This window comes from Myotis brandtii, unplaced genomic scaffold, assembly GCF_000412655.1.
Source record: "Myotis brandtii unplaced genomic scaffold, ASM41265v1 scaffold181, whole genome shotgun sequence".
In the NCBI taxonomy this organism is placed as follows: Eukaryota; Metazoa; Chordata; class Mammalia; order Chiroptera; family Vespertilionidae; genus Myotis; species Myotis brandtii.
The window spans coordinates 1,684,101-1,696,662 of NW_005356712.1; the positions used below are offsets into that span (position 1 = coordinate 1,684,101).

At 46.5% G+C, this 12,562-nt stretch overlaps 1 protein-coding gene and 1 long non-coding RNA gene across 2 annotated transcripts in view; one reads left to right on the forward strand and one right to left on the reverse strand.

Annotated features, from left to right (window-relative positions):
• LOC106725687 overlaps positions 1 to 12,562 on the forward strand; it is a 70,086-nt gene that overhangs the window by 7,529 nt on the left and 49,995 nt on the right. The gene's annotated exons all lie outside the window — the stretch shown is intronic.
• The window catches only part of TMEM233 (transmembrane protein 233), a 32,130-nt gene continuing 25,016 nt past the window's right edge, over positions 5,449 to 12,562 (reverse strand). Inside the window, exon 3 of the mRNA XM_005863776.2 lies at positions 5,449 to 7,301. Within this exon, the coding sequence (XP_005863838.1) occupies positions 7,295 to 7,301 (7 nt within the window). The 3' untranslated portion in view covers positions 5,449 to 7,294. The remainder of the gene's footprint in view (positions 7,302 to 12,562) is intronic.

A 12,562-nucleotide genomic window follows, 5' to 3' on the forward strand; every position in this document is an offset into this window, starting at 1 on the left:
CTGATCGATGCTCTCTCATCGATGTTTCTAACTCTCTATCCCTCTCCCTTCCTTTCTGTAAAAAATCAATAAAATATATTTAAAAAAACAACAACAACAACAAAAAATGAGTTTGCGTGTCACCTCTGACACTTGTGTTATAGGTTTGCCATCACTGAACTAGACTATAAGGGTCAGTTTATGATTTATGGGAGTTAGTCGAATGTAGTGATTAAGAAAATGGATTTTAATGCATGCATATAAGCACAACCAATGGACACAAGACACTGGGGGGTAGGGGAGGCTGGGGAAAGGTCAAGGGGGGGAGGGATAAAAGGGCACATATGTACTACTCTTTGTAATATTTTAAGCAATAAAACAAAATTTTAAAAAAAAGAAAATGGATTTTAGAATCAAACTTCCTGGGCTCAAATCTTAACACTGTGTAGCTGGGTGACCTTGAATGAGTAATTGAACTTCTCTGTGCCTCAGTTTTCTCAGAGGAAGAGATGAATTAATAACCGTGTTTATATCTCGGTTTTTTTTTTAATATATTCCATTGATTCTCCACAGAGAGGAAGGGAGAGAGACAGAGAGCCAGAAACATCGATGAGAGAGAAACATCGATCAGCCACCTCCTGCACATCCCCCACTGGGGATGTGCCCGCAACCCAGGCACATGCCCTCGACCGGAATTGAACCCGGGACCCCTCAGTCCGCAGGCCGACGCTCCATCCACTGAGCCAAACCGGCCTCGGCTCTCGGTTGTTAATGACAATTGAGTGAAAGTACATTTTAAAGGCTTAGCACAATACTTAGCAGATAGTAAACCATATATTTGCCATAGTATTATTTTATAGTTACCTACTTTTTCAAAAAAATGATTAAGCAACTTTTTGGGGGGCAAAATAGCTAAGTTTAGAATTGCAGAATATAGAGATTTAAGAATAAGCCTCACTGAGCCAGCCTTTGTCTTCCACAGTCACTGGGAATTTTACTCTTACCAACCTTTAGTGTTTCTAAAGAACAGAGATGAGAATAATTGTGCCTACCTTGCTTTTGAGAATTTTAAGGTCAGTACTAAGTCTTAGAGTGAGCTAGCCTGAAAATTACCCTGGAAATCAGCCAAAAATCTTTCAAAAGCAACTGACTGTACCTTAGTGCTTTGAACTAGTGACTACTGGCAGGTTTGGTCCTGGGGGGAGTCGAGGCCCTGGAGCCAGCCTGCCCAGGTTCAAATCCTGCATCTACCACTTTCTAGTTATGGCCCTTGGCAAGTTATTAACCTTCCCATGCCTCAGTTTCCCCATTTATCAAAAGTGGACAATAAATCGTAGCTTAGTCAGTTGGTTCTTACAAAGATTAAATGGCACAAGTGCTTAGAACAGTGCCGGACACACTATAATCTTTTAAAGCATTATCTCCGTTTCCGTTTTTCTTTAAAGGTTACTCTGGAAACTGTTGCTTCTTTTCTCTATCAAAGTTGTGCAATTTCCCTCCAGCTTGTTTCTGGAACCCGTTACACAAACACAAAGGATTATAAAAAGCAAAGAAATAGGCTATTCCTCAAAGGGGCACCCTAAAGTGCTTTTCTCTCGCTTCCACTAGGGGGCAGTCCAGCCCCAAAGGAAGCCCTGGGGAAAGGCCACCCACACAAGTTGGGGTTTATTTGGATCCATATCTTCTTGAAATAACTTTTGGGTGTTGCATGCATTTTCATGATTTTCTTTTTCTAAACCATCATGATAAAAGCGACAACAAAATAAGTGAGGATGTTTTGGATCAGGACTTCGAACCAAGTCCTTGGTTGATCACATCTTACTTCAGAAATCAGGTTTAAAGCTGCCAAGGCAGAATGTAAAAATAAGGCCAAGGTGATGAAGCAGTATTTGGTTCTGTTCTCCTTTACCATCTCTCCCTGCGTTTACACCCTTACTCATGACATATTTACTCATTCTTACAGTCAACAAGTAATGACTGGAAACCTGTAGGCCAAGCACCAGGTGTGCAGAGGTGAAAGACTCCTGCTCTCAGAGGGGCTGATGGAGCGCTGGGGTGGACAGACAGGAAGTGATCATTACACACTTGATGACTGTTTCTTATTCCCATTGTGGGAGCCCTTGAAGTAAGTTACAGGGCTGGGTGAGCATGCAGCAAGGAGACCCTACATCCTGGAGAGCTGGCATGTCAGAGAAGAAGCAGAGGCAAAGGCATGGACATTGGCTAGAGGGAGGGCATATGGGAGAAGAGCCTTTTACCCATTCGAGAAATATGTGTAGAGCATCTGCCATGTGCTACATCCTTTTCTAGGTGCAGAGGAAATAAAACAGGGTGAAGGGATGGTGAGGGATTAGGGGTGGGGTGGCTGCCTTAGGTGAGCAGCTGAGACCTGGAGGAAGAGGAAGGGCCAGCTAACTGAAAATCCAGGAAACTGTCTGGGCAGAGGAACTGGCACATACGAAGGCCCTGAGGCAGGAATGATGTGGCATGTTTGGGGAACAGCAGGGAGGCCAGTGTGTGGGTACAGCAGCGTGAGGGAGCGGGATGGTAGGAAATGAGTTCTGAGAGGCAGCCAGGGCTCTCATCACCTAGGGCTTTGCGGGCCATGGTTAAATGTTAGGATTTTCACTGGGTGGGTGGGTGGCTGGGGGTTTAGCAGAGGAATGACATGGTTCCGTTTAGGTTTTGAGATGGCAGGGCTGTGTGTGAGTGCTTTCAGGGAATGAATGTGAAAGCAGCATGCGTAGGCGGAATAATGGTCCTCCAAAGACATCCCGTACGAAATCCTTGGAACCTGTGAATATGTTAGGTTACAAGGCAAGGGGGGGATTAAGGTAGCAGATGGGATTAAGGCTGTTAATCAGCTGCCTTTAAAATAAGGAGATTATTCTGGATTGGGGGAGAGGGAGGAATGTAATCACAAGAGTCCTTAATCAGAAAGAGGGAGACAAAGGAGTCAGAACCAGAGAGATCTGATGCGAGAAAGAGTACAGTGGCCATTGCTGACTGCAGATGGAAGGAGGCCAGGGGCCCAGGAGTGTGGGCCGCTCTCGAAGGTGGAAAAGGCAAGAAACGGATTCTCCTTTAGAGCTTCCAGAAACGATTGCAACCCTGCCGGCACCTGGATGTTGGCCCAGTGAGACCCATTTCAGACGTCTGACCTCCCAGCCTGTAAGAGAACAAGTGTGGGCTGTTTTCAAGTCCCTGAGTTTGTAGTATTACAGCATCAGTCAGAGATGAATAGGCAGGGAGACCCAGGAGAAAGCTATGTGATGGTTTGGATGAACTTTGGCACTGGCTCGGGAAATATTGTATTTACTTGCCGACAAGGTGCTGGTGTGTGAGTTAGGGCCTCTTTCCTGCCGGTCACCAGCCACTTGTTGCCTCTGCAGAGGCAGGATTTGGCCTTTCTCAAGTTCCTGTCTGTACACTCCCTCGGAAGCACAGCTCGTCCCCATACACAGGATTCCATGTCACCTGGCCAATCAACAGTGCCAGGAGCAGACAGCTTTGGAAAACTAGACGCCAGAGCACCTCGGTGAACCAGCGTCTGAGTGTGAAGTGGGCAGGTGTACACTCGGACGGGAAAGGGGATGAACATTGTGACTGGACCACCGCAGACTTGATCTGGCCACTCATCCGGGCCTTAGAACAGGTAGGTGCCCAGGAGACACTCAAATGCCTGACACCAAGCATGCACAAGGGCCACTCCGCACCCCCGCTCCTGACCCGAGATGAATAAATCTCTGTGGGAACAAATCACAGATAAGTCCGTCTCTATTGGGAAGGGGATGCCTTCTTTCTGAGGCTTCTCCAGGGGTGATGGGTGATGCTTGGGTGGTCCTTATGCCTCTCTTTGTATTTGTCAAAAATCACAATTCAGAGTATTGGGCTTAGAGACCTATTTTTATAGGGTAACTCTCCAGGCTCAAATATGCCACATCCAGGAGTAATTTTGAAGGACTGGTAGTAACTAATGAATGTGGACGCTGTCTTAAAATAATATATATATTTTTTGTAGTCAGTGACCCAAAACTGTTTCTTATATTTAGAAGCCTGGGTCTAGGGTTACGTATCAAGATACAGGCCGAGCACTGTTTTGCTGAATGCAGCTGTCCCGGTGTCAGCCAAAGATAATTTGCTGATACAGGAGCTGAGGCCAGCGATTTTGTGTCTGCATCTGCTTCTGCCCATAACTCGTGGGCAAAGACAGGGCAGCATCCAGAGCAGTCTCAGCCTTAGCAATCACGGAGTGGTGGGACAGGGACATTCGCCCCCGAGGCTTCCCCTCGGGACCAGCCAGTCCTCCCTCCTGCACAGTGACTGCCAGACACTGTTCCTGCCTCTGTCTTAGCTGAAGTTCTTTCTAATTGTGTGGGCACCTGCTCCCCTGCTCCACGGTGAACCCTTCCAGGATTCTCTCTCGATCATTTCGGCATCTCCAAAGCCTAGCCCCATTTCTATGGCCGGATGGGTGCTCTGTAAATAATGATTGAATGAGGAAATGGATGTGGGTGACAGCCGAGTGGAGAAACGGTTTGAAAAGTGATGGGATTACTTTTGTCCTGCGGGTGGTAGGCACAGGGAGAAGCAGCAAGCTTAATGCAGACAGTGGTTTTTGTTTTGTTCCTTTCTCACCTCTCCTTCTGGTAACAGCACTTTGGTTTTCCTTTGGGAAACCTGCCCACACCCTCAGTCCATAAAGCTTGGGTGGAGCTGACCTCACCCTGAGCTCCACTGGCTGGATTGTGCCCCAGGTCGGCTAACGCGGGAGCCACGCACCCCTGGCCAGGGCAGCAGCTTGTGTGGGAAGCAGGGCTGCACCTGCTTGTTGATGGCTGCTGTCCACTCTGATGGGGTGGTTCCAGTTCCGAATCAATTGTGCATTATTTCGAATTGAACTTTTTTTTCTTTGTAGTTATTAGGAAGAGACACAGATAGGGTGACGTTCTTAATAAAGGCTGAGCACCAAGACCCAGCCACACTTGACGCCATCCCTGGAATTTTCAGTTGTGTGAGGCAGTAAACTCTTTGTTCTAGCTCTTTTCTTTTCTTTTTTTGGTCACTGGCTGCTGAAAGAGTGCCCTGGCTGATGCACTTGGTCAATCCTTTTTCTATCTGTGCTTTTTGGAGTGGAGCAGGGGCATCTGGAGAAGACCATCACCTGCTTTGTCACTATGAAAACTCTCTGCCAGGCTGGGGGCGGGGGTGGCGGGGAGAGAGCAAAAATCAGACCCCTCTCTCGATCCCAGGGAGCTCACTCAGTGACTTTATTGGATCCCCATTTTCAATGCCTCCTAGAAGGGCTTTTCAGGCCATAAGTAGTTCTGAGTTGATACCTGTTTGGCCCACCCCTGGCCTCTCTGTGGTCTTCCCTACAGATGGAGGCTACTATCCATGAGCCCATTTTGGTACGGGGAGTCTCTAGAAGGTTGGGAACCCCAAGAAAACACCATTTACACACTGTGGTAAACAGGATTACTTAAAACCATTTTTATTCTGCCTCTTAGCAACCCTTTGCATTTGATTTGGGTAAAAGTTCAGGGAGCCAAACACAAACAAAAAAACCCCACGATGTCAGAAACAGAGATGAGGATCCAATCTCCTGGAATGGCACTCGGATCTCCGTGTGCTGAGGCTTCATGACCCTAATTCAGTGTCCTCCTGGGACAAGTGCTGGCTCATGACGGACACCTGGGCGAAGTGACAGGCAGAATCCGATGTCCGTCAAAGTCTGTTTTTTGCAGGGGTCCGGGATCTTCACAATGCCTGAGATTCACAATAATCTAGGAACAAGCACTCTATGCCAATTCATTCTCATAACAACACGGAGGTATGTGGGCAGGTGTTGTTATCTCCATTTTTCCTGAAGAAGAAATTTCACAGAGAGGCGGAGAAACTTGCCTAACATCAATTTGCATAGTCAGCCAGGGACACACGTGGCATCCAGGTGCTTTGACTCAGCCTCATGTTCATTCACTTAGAATAAGCTGCCTTTTCTCTTAGGAAAGGAAGTTCGTTATCACCGTGTCTCCAATATTCTTGAGCTCATTTTTGCCATATGTACATGTCACCTGTTGTGTTAATCACTTGATATTTGCTGAGTCCACTTATTTTTCAAGTAAATTTATTTTAACAGAAACGATATATCAAATCCCTAAGAGGAAGCCATAAATGGAAGGTAATTAATAAACATAATGACCACAACACCATGTATTACGTTCTATCTCGACAGAAGACTTTGAACCTGAGACCTGCTCTTTCTTTCCTGAGACAGGAAAGGAGCCAACATTTCAAAAAGGTGTTAAGGACCCATGAGCCCTAAACAGAGATTGAAAAAGAATAGAAAGGGGAAATGTTCTCTGTGATTCAGCGTCATTTACTGTTGCGTCTATAAACGACTTAAAAATTGTGGACCACCAGTGGTATGCCTCGCACTCTGTGGAACACGGGGCTGGCGTGTTCTGGCAGGCAGAATAATGGCGCCATCAAACCGGTATAATCACACCTAAAGGGCTTACATTTGACAGAAAAGAAATACAAGGGGTGGCATTTCCAGGTGGCATCCAGGAAAATCAAAGACCTTGCCTGAGACTTGCAAAAAGACCCAAAACAAAACAAAAAACACACAGAGAGAGAGAGAGTTTGGGAAAAAAGCACATTCCATAAACACAGCCAGTTTATTCCCAAGACTGGGATGGGGAGGGTGCTTATGTACCTAGAATTGACCACTACGTTCTCTCTGTTGGGGTGGAGAGTGAGGTCCAGGTCAAGTTGACCAACGGTGGATGCAAGCAGGGAAGGGGGCCTTTAGGAAAACTGGGCCAAGACCAATGGCCAGAGGCTCCTGTATTTGTCTTTGATAAGGGAGGAGCTACTGAAGATTGAAGCGAAGCTACCACATGTAAAAATAAAAGGAAAAAATGCACAGACTCAGCTCTATTAGACAACGGTAAACATGCTGCAAATACCATCATCCATTGCTCTTCCTAGAACTCCCTCCACCCCTCCTCCCCCCGAAAAGTAATGGGATTTCCTGAGGCTCATCTCTGGAGAAGAGGAATGGACACAATGGCTTTTGCTAAACTGAAACAGTGAGATTTGATTAAAAAAAAATCAATGGCTGGCAGATCTGGCTGTGCTGCTTGGTTTTCCTTCATTTTGGACTTTAAAGTTCATTTGCCAGGGACCTGCCTCTGGAGAGTCCTGGAGGAAAAGATCTCACAGTCGGAAGTCAGGATCCATTCCTCAGAAACTCCTCTGGGGTGTGTGTGGATGAGGTCCACCCTCCTTGCGTGGGGCGACTGCCGGCTGCTCAGGATCTGTGTGGTGCAAACAGACAGAGTGAGAAGGAGAGAAAGACAGCCGGACCAGCCTTCTCGCCCCGGGCGTCCTTTTTCCACGGCGATTACTCTGATTAGACAAGTGCTGACGTGGACTAGCAGAACTGCATGCTTTGGAGTCTGAGCACCTTGGAGGAACAGATTGTGTTTGGAAATGTATTTTATTTTGCCCGTGGCTCCCGCAAAAAAACCCCCCAAAACAACCCTAAATGATACAGATGCAGCAAAATGCCTTGTGAGCATTTCCCCTTAAGGGTTACTAGCACTGTTAGCATTTGGCATGCTGCTTCCAGACACTTTTTCCTCTGCATTAAATCCATAAATATGCACTTAGAAATTCATCTTGTGGGTGTGTTTACATAAATGGGATCATGCCATGTCTCTGTGTATAACTCATTCATTTATCCAGTCAGTGCTTACAGCCGGCAGTGCTCTGGGCGCTGCTATAATACCACCAACAGCTACAGAGTGAGGACCCTGGGCCCAGCACTGTGCTTTACACAGTTTAATCTTCACAGCCCTATGAGATAGGCACTGTTTTTTTTAAAAATTATATTTTATTGATTTTTTACAGAGAGGAAGGGAGAGGCATAGAGAGTTAGAAACATCGATGAGAGAGAAACATCGATCAGCTACCTCCTGCACACCCCCTACTGGGGATGTGTCTGCAACCAAGGTACATGCCCTTGACAGGAATCGAACCTGGGACCCTTCAGTCCGCAGGTCGGCGCTCTATCCACTGAGCCAAACCGGTTAGGGCTGTTTTTTTTCCCTTAATATATTTTTATTGATTTCAGAGAGGAAGGGAAAGAAAGAGAGAGATAGAAATATCAATGGTGAGAGAGAATCATTGATTGGCTGCCTCCTGCACACCTCACACTGGGGATGGAGCCTGCAACTCAGTCATGTGCCCTGACCAGGAATGGAACCGTGACCACCTGGTTCATAGGTCAATGCTTAACCACTGAGCCATGCCGGCTGGGCAATAGGCACTGTTTTATCCCCATTTCATAGATGAGAGAACTGAGGCACAAATTGGTTAAAAGGGCACATGGCTACTTTGAGGGAGCACCTGGATTTAAACCCCAACAGTCTACCTTCAAAGTAAGCACCCTGAAGTGTTATGTTCTATTATTATGGGCAATGACGGGAATGAGAATGTTCCTGGAGTTTTCGTTTCAGCAGGAGGAAACACCATAAAAACATATATCTATATATTATATCTATATCTATATCTATCTATATCTATATCTATATCTATATCTATATATATATATAAGGCTGTTAAATCACATTGTTTACCCATATCTTCAGAAAAAAATCACTTCTGTCGTGGTAAACAACCTGCTTCCCTATTTATAATGGTCTGGCCCTCTAGCAACTTCAGTTTGAAATTATAGCTAATTTGCCTACAAACGTCAGGTGGTCATAATAATCTGGCCACTCAGTGTATATAAAAGCCTAAGTAACTGGGTGACTGGTCGCTATGATGTGCACTGACCACCAGGGGGCAGATGCTCAATGCAGGAGCTGCCCCCTGGTGGTCAGTGCATTCCCACAGTGAAAGCGCCTCTCAGCTGACCAACGGGCGCCAGATTCCAGGCTCATGGCTGGCGAGTGCAGCTGTGGCTGCACAAGCCTCTCCCCCCTCTGCGGCAGCGATACTGAGTGGAGGCTGTGGCAGGCGCAGTGGGGCCGGATGAACGTGAGTGGCACCTGGCCCGGGCTTCAGCTCGGGCTCTGGCTCCTCCCTGGCCGCTTGCTGCTTTGCACACTACTACACCCCTCGGGCGATGTCGGACTGCTGGTTTCGGCAGGATGGGCCGAAACCGGCAGTCTGACATCCCCCAAGGAGTCCTGGATTGCAAGAGGACACAGGCCAGGCTGAGGGACCCCACGGGAGCATGAATCTGTGCACCAGGCCTCTAGAGATTATATATTGGTATATAAATACATCTGAAATAGTATAATAAACATATAAATATATAAGTAACTGTGTATATATAATTTCTGAGGGGGTGATCCTAGGAAGAAAGGTAAAGTTGGACAAGGGGACAGAGAGAAGAAGGGTGGGCTGTAGGCACTGTTTTAGCAAAGTTGGTCAGGGCTACCCTCTCCGCTAATGTAACATATGAGCAAGTATCTGAAGGAATGATGGGAACAAGCCATGTGGATTTCAGGAGGAAGGAAATCCTAGGCAGAGGGACCCGCAAGTGCAAAGGCCCTGTGGCAGGAGCATATTTGTGTTGCTCCACCAAGAAGGAAATTCGATGTTACTGAAGTGGAGGAGTGAGAGGAGAGTGCTGGGAAGGAGAGCATGTGGGGCCTTATAAAGCCAAGCAAGGGAGATTTCCATGTTTGAATTGTAGGGTGTATTCTATCCCACAGATGAACCCACTGCCTATTTAACCATTTCTCACTGATGGACATTGAGGTTGCTGCAAGGTTTCCGCCATTTCAAACACAGCTGCAATCAACATCATTGCTTCTCACCCTGGCTGCACATCAGAATAATCCCGAGCGCCCTGACACCTACCCGTGTCCAGCCCTGTCACTGGAGATTCTAATCTAACTGGTCCAGGAGGGCTCTGGGCGTTGGTATTTTTTAAAGCTCTCCAGGAGATTCTAATGTGTGGCTAAGGGAAAAGAACATGCCTTTTTGTGCACCTGTCTCCAGGGTGGATACTGAGAAGTAGAATTGCTGGGTGGGAGAGCACATGGATTTTAAAGTTTAATAGCTACACCAAATGGATCTCCCAAAGCCTGTCCCGCTCTCTCTTCCACCAGCAGTGGAGTATCCAATGCTTCACACTCTCACTGACCTTGATATTATCCGTCTTTTTAATTGCTTCAATCTGCCAGACAAAGGAAATAGAGTATTCTGTTGTTGCTTTAGCTTGTGTTTCCCTGGTTACCAGTGAGGTTGAACATCTTTTTCATGTTTATTCTGATTTCTTTGTCCATGTCCTCCCGTTTACAGCCTTTTCAAAGCAAAAATCTTGCCATTGTTAGTGATGATTTGTCTTTACCTCAATTTATCTAACCCAACAAAGAAAGGCCCTTCTGACCTTCTGGGAATAGTTAATCTTCCCCATTTTTCATCACGGGATCACATCAATTCTCTGAAGACATATCGGTGCAAAACAATTCGCAGGAAGCCTACTCCAGCCAGTAGCATAGGACAAAAGATGAATTTGTTTTTGTGTTTTTGCAAAAAAGTCAACTTCTTGTGCACCTTGATATATATGCTTACTTCCAATCCTAATGCAATTAGGACAGGACTCATTCTAGTCTGTTCATAAGACAGAAGCGTTACCAGTGCAGAAGGGGTTACTGTCTGCTAATTCTGTGCCTGCTGATGGGAGACAGGTAACCTTGTTTAGAAGTCAAGTTCTTCCTCAGCGGAAACCTTGGCACATGAAGGCTCTTATTTCTAAGAATGACAAGCATTTCTGACACACAGTGGCGGCGTGCCTGGCTCTCGAGACACCTACTAGACCACCAGAGGTGTAAGTTCAGTGGTGTTGGTTATATGGGTTTAATGTATGGCACACCGACGATTCCTGTTGCTCCAGAAGACAGAAGTCAGTGCTTAAATGGAGCTGGAGGTTCTGACCACCCCCTGGCTCAGTGCTCACGAACTTGGACGGGGACATGACTCCTGTGCCGCCAGTGTGAGCTCGGAGAGCGGTCCCAGTGACGCTCAACCCAAGGGACGTCATCTCTTCCAACCCTGGAGGAAACACTGGCTCTAATGGACTGATCAGGGTATGATGTGTGAGACTCTGATAGGGTGCCCCCTCTGGATGCTTCCAAGATCAACTCTGATGATAAAAGCTCACCTTTGCCCTGTCATTACAACCTAATGCCTGCGTAAGAGGAAGCTCCACCAAGTCATTTGTCATCCTTGTGGTAGACAACACCTGTCTCCCTCACACCCAAGCTTTGTCACGGTCAACTGGTTTTTGCTGCTAAGGAAGTTCCACTGAATTCCACTGTGCATCAGATATGTGACCGTGAGCCTGACCACGAGGAGAGAAAGAGGAGGGAATTTGGGAAGTGGGTACACTTTCTGGAGAGGATAGGAAGTTTCTACCAGGTATCTTAGGAATGTAACAATGTCCTGTCTTGCCTGGCCGGTGTGGCTCAGTGGTTGAGCATTGACCCATGAACCAAGAGGTCACCGGTTCGATTCCTGTTCAGGGCACATGCCGGGGTTGCAGGCTCAGTTCTTGGTAGGGGGAATGTAGGAGGCAATTGATTGATGATGTTTCTATCTCTGTATCCCTCTCCTTTCCTCTGTCTCTAAAAAAATCAATAAAAACATATTAAAAAACTTTTTAAAAAAATTTTCTGTTTTGGCCAGGCCAGCAAGGCTCAGGGGTTGAGCGTTGACGTATGAACCAGGAGGTCGTGGTTAGATTCCTGATCAGGGCACATACCCAGGTTGTGGGTTCAACCCCCAGTGGGGGGAGTGCAGGAGGCAGCCAATCAGTGATTCTCATCATTGATGTTTCTATCTCTCCTCCCTTCCTCTCTGAAATCAATAATATATTAAAAATAAAATAAAATATCCTGTTTTGTGGCATATGTCCACCCAGGCAAAGCCCTAGAATAGCGGTCCTACAATTTTAGAATACCTAGAACTATTTTGGGGGGATGATGTCTTGTGATAATGTACATTTCAGGGCCACTCATGGTCTTGATCAGGGCCCGGCAATCTGCATTTTCCCCAAGCATTCCAGCTGAATCTGTTGCAGGTGGCTCTGAGGCTTTGAGAAACATGATTAGAATAACCCAACCTTGCTTTATTCCTCAAGGCATCAGCAGGAAGTCAAAGCCTGCAGACATGTGACTGTGGCCAGGGACTTGAATGATTAGGATTGATAAATAGATGTCTGCAGTATTTAAATGCGTCACCTCTGTGTCTTTCCACTTTCCCTAGCAGCCTGAGAGTAAGGAATTTTATGACTTTGAGAGATTGCAAGTTTCTGATTCCATTTGGAAAACTTGCAATATCAAGGTCTGATTTCTATGAATGACAAACAAGCATTTTTAATGCACAGTGAGGCGTTCCTGGCTGTCTTTTGTCAGCGCAGCACTCTGTCAAAAACAGTGGAATATTTCAGTTCAGTGATTCCCAGCTCTGATGGATTTGATGCCACAAAACTGTCTTTCCTTGCTCCACAAACACCCGTGGCTTACAGGGGCTCCCTGTAAAATCAGGAGGGGGAGACCTT